Genomic DNA, 3,684 nt, shown 5'->3' with positions numbered 1-3,684 from the left:
CATATCTGGCGTCAGGTTGATCTTGTTGCGGATGAAGTTTTTCTCCTTGTCCTTTATGTTGGTGCCCTTGGGGACGGTACGCTTGGCAATGATGCAGGTGGAGGAGCCCAATTTGTTGTGTTTGTAATGTTTAGGCCATGAAATTTATTGGCTTTTTTCACAGGTAATTTTGATGGATATATTTATCGTGAATCCAATTGTTCACAACTAAGGCTGCCATGCATTGATATTGTCCCCACCTAATCATCTAGGCCCAATTCTCTAGATGATATCAGCCCAATGGACCTCAGGTGTGAAGTTTTATCTCAAAAAGCCTCGATACAATAAAAGTGGTGCAACTATATTTAAACTTTAGGTTATTATTCTAATATTCAATTTCGTGTATGGGGCATGCACCTGTTCCACTTTCACGTTGGTCAAGCTACTATAGCGGAATGTAACCTCAAGAATCCACTCTATTTTTAAATGAAATGCTTTTTTTCTCAATTTACCATTCTTTTCAATAGACGTCCAGTTAAGATTCTGGCTGGACGAAAGTATAAATTATATAGAAAGTATGGCCTATGCTTCGTGAATAAACCTAGGTAAAAGCAAAGTTGTCCATGTCAGGGCAGTGGGAATACATAGTTGGAGCTACAAGTTCCAATCGATTAATAAGACAACTGACTTCGATCAAAAAAATGAAAGCTAGCCGAACCAAAGATGTTGCAGGTTACCAAACCATTAAATCTGAGGGAATCGAATTGTTGTTCTTTAAGAAATTAAATTAAGGTAACTGGAGAGGAACAAGATGAAGGAAAATGTTCATACCTTGGAATTCGGGTTGTGTTGAGAGTCTGAGAGGAGAGAGATTGAAAGTAAAACTTCAAAATCCACTCAGATTCCTCATCGGTCTTCGTGGCTGCGATCCTTTCGTTTGGCTCGGTTGGATGAGGAATTTCTAATGTAATGCTAGGGACAACTGTAAATTCTCTTGTTTGGGAAAGATGTGCGAAATTTGTAATGTTTAGGTCATGAAATTTATTGGCTTTTTTCACAGGCAGTTTTGATGGATATATTTATCGTGAATCCAATTGTTCACGACTAAGGCTACCATGCATTGATATTGTCCTCACCTAACCATCTAGGCCCAATTCTCTAGATGGTATCAAGCCCAATAGACCTTAGATGTGAAGTTTTATCTTAAAAAGTCTCGATACAATTAAAGTGGTGCAACTATATTTAAACCTTAGGTTATTATTGTACTTCTCCTATGTTAAGACTCTTCAAATTCATCTTGACCTGTATCGAGCCAACCTTTTATGTTAGTGTTTTAATACTCCAATCTAAATGCAGTTAGTTTCCCTTGTAAATTCAGAATAGCCGTTATGCAAGAGCTGTCCTTTCCTCTTTTGGAATTAATCAAGAACTTTTGCCAACGAGATTTGAACTCAAGATATTCGGAAATGGTCGGCGACATTATGCAAGAATTAAGAGTTACCACATCTGATCATTCATAAAAATAATTTATCACCAAGATAAACCCTAAATACCATACAAACAAACAAAATTCAAATAGCTTTACGCTTTCATCAACATCATGAATGTTAATTTTATGGATACAATCATTGAACAAATCACAGTCAAGAACCAAACAACATCCATGTTAAAGATGGCCAACGAAAGCACGAAAACTATCATTAGGCCATCAAACTGGTAAGAAATGAAGAGAAGAGTCCTTTAACTCGATAACAAGGCTAATATCCCAACTGCACCATAGTATTAACCGGACAAAGAAAAAGAAAAGTAATTATCCTGCCGTGAAACTCTTATCAACAATGAAACTGTGATAAAGCACTTCTGTTTATGAGGAACAGAAGAGTCCTTTAACTAGATAACAAGGTTTAATTCGTTTACTTCTAAAGAAAAATGCGACTTCTCGCAACACATACATAGTTTTATGCAAACTAAAACAAAAGAGCATATATGACAATACATAGATTCAAACTCACACCAACGTTCCACTTTCATAAATATCGAGACTGGGTGCAAACAGAATCGACCATAACCAACAACCATACTTTATGCATTATGGTACACAAACACATACAAAGACATGCATATGTGTGTTTGTGTGTGTCTCTGTATCTCTTTGAATAACTTGGCTCTTCAGAAATTAATTCAAAAAGTGAAACGACCTGAAGTAGGAAAACAGAACTATGGTCAGAAAAACAAAACTATTGTAATGGTCATTGGTTATAATGCTACATACATTTTGATGTCAGTATATACGAAATGAATTGTTGATAATGTTCAACTAAACAACTTATTTAACATACAAGGCAGTACTAGAATGACGACGACGACAACTTAAATTTAGCTCTCAAGAGAAAGCTCCAATTCCAGACTAGAACAGAACTCACAGAAGCCGACCACAAGAGAAAACTAATAGCAGAAAGAAACAAACGGAGACTCAATTAAATTGCATTACTGCAACTTCGGCTTGATCGAACCATTGACATTACTTAGTTTGATTACTCATAACCATTGCCACATAATTCAGAAAAAAAATAATTCAGAAAAAAAATTGTTCACAGCTTAATTACTTAACAAAAAGTTTGATTATTTTGGTAAATAATACATGAAAATGGATAACAAAGAGTAAAATTCGTCCCTTTTTAGAGACCCAATGATGATTACAAAAGAAAATCTTAATTGTCATTAGAGAATTAGAACACTAATTAAACAACAGCAATAACAAATCACAACCTAACAATAATTTTTGAAAAAAAAAAAAATTACTAAAATTTAGAACAAACCCAATAGGCAATGAGTGGAGTCCTGAGTAGTGAACCCATCAATTGGTTTTCGGGTCCGGCATGGGGAACAACCCGGAACTGGTGCCTCTCGGCGGCGAAAAGCCCAAGAACTTCTGCAAATTGGTCCGAATACTGATCGAGCACAGAAAATACAAAAACGCCATTGAACAGTCCGTCGCATCCTCCCCTTGCAGCCCTCTGTGGCTCATCTTCATCACCAACCCAAAGGGCTTGAAGGGTAACTTCGCCACCGCCATCCCCTCGAACAGAGAGTTGAGCAGTCCGAAGACGACGAAGAGGACGAGGGCGACGACGGCGCCGGACTTGAACTTGAAGAGCGACAAATCGCGGCTTGATTCCTTGAGGCTGCTCTCAACGCGGTCGATCTTCTTGGTCTTGGACTTTTTGGTAATTTTGGCAGCGGAGGAGGAGTCGGTCTTCATGGTCTCGAGCTTCTTGGCGGCTTTGTCGATGGAGGAGCGAAGGGACTTGTAGGAGTTGGTGCGGTAGATGAGAACCCATGAGATCGCCTCGCAGATGACGGCGGTGCAGAAGGAGATGCCTACCACCGTCAGGCTGTCCGAGTACTTGAGGCCGAAGAGGAAGGAGGCGGTGGCCATCGGAAAATCGCCGAGAAACTCGAGAAAATTTGAATATTGGAGTGTTTGATCTGATTTGGTGGTGCGTAGATTTGTTAGTTTTAGATTGTGAGATGTAGTGGACTTTTTCTATGGGCCTAATTCTAATGTTGATCTTGGGCCTTGCCTTGCGCCTTGGGCTTTTTTATATTTTTCCAATTGTTAAAAACTCTATTTTTATTGCCACCACTAGTAGATGCTTGAGCGTAACAAATCCTTAGTAAAAATGTTTCTTTCAAAATGCACTT

At 38.4% G+C, this 3,684-nt stretch overlaps 1 protein-coding gene across 1 annotated transcript; it reads right to left on the bottom strand.

Moving 5' to 3' along the window:
* Positions 1–2,574: 2,574 nt before the first annotated feature.
* LOC137713700 (uncharacterized) lies at positions 2,575–3,467 on the bottom strand. The gene has a single exon (XM_068453037.1). It carries the CDS (start codon positions 3,416–3,418, stop codon positions 2,837–2,839), a length of 582 nt encoding a protein of 193 aa, XP_068309138.1. The 5' UTR covers positions 3,419–3,467; the 3' UTR covers positions 2,575–2,836.
* Positions 3,468–3,684: the final 217 nt, after the last annotated feature.

The sequence above is a fragment of the Pyrus communis genome, chromosome 13, assembly GCF_963583255.1.
Source record: "Pyrus communis chromosome 13, drPyrComm1.1, whole genome shotgun sequence".
NCBI classification, from domain to species: Eukaryota; Viridiplantae; Streptophyta; class Magnoliopsida; order Rosales; family Rosaceae; genus Pyrus; species Pyrus communis.
Note: the sequence above shows the minus strand (reverse complement) of the source record. Positions and strands in the feature narration are given on the sequence as shown.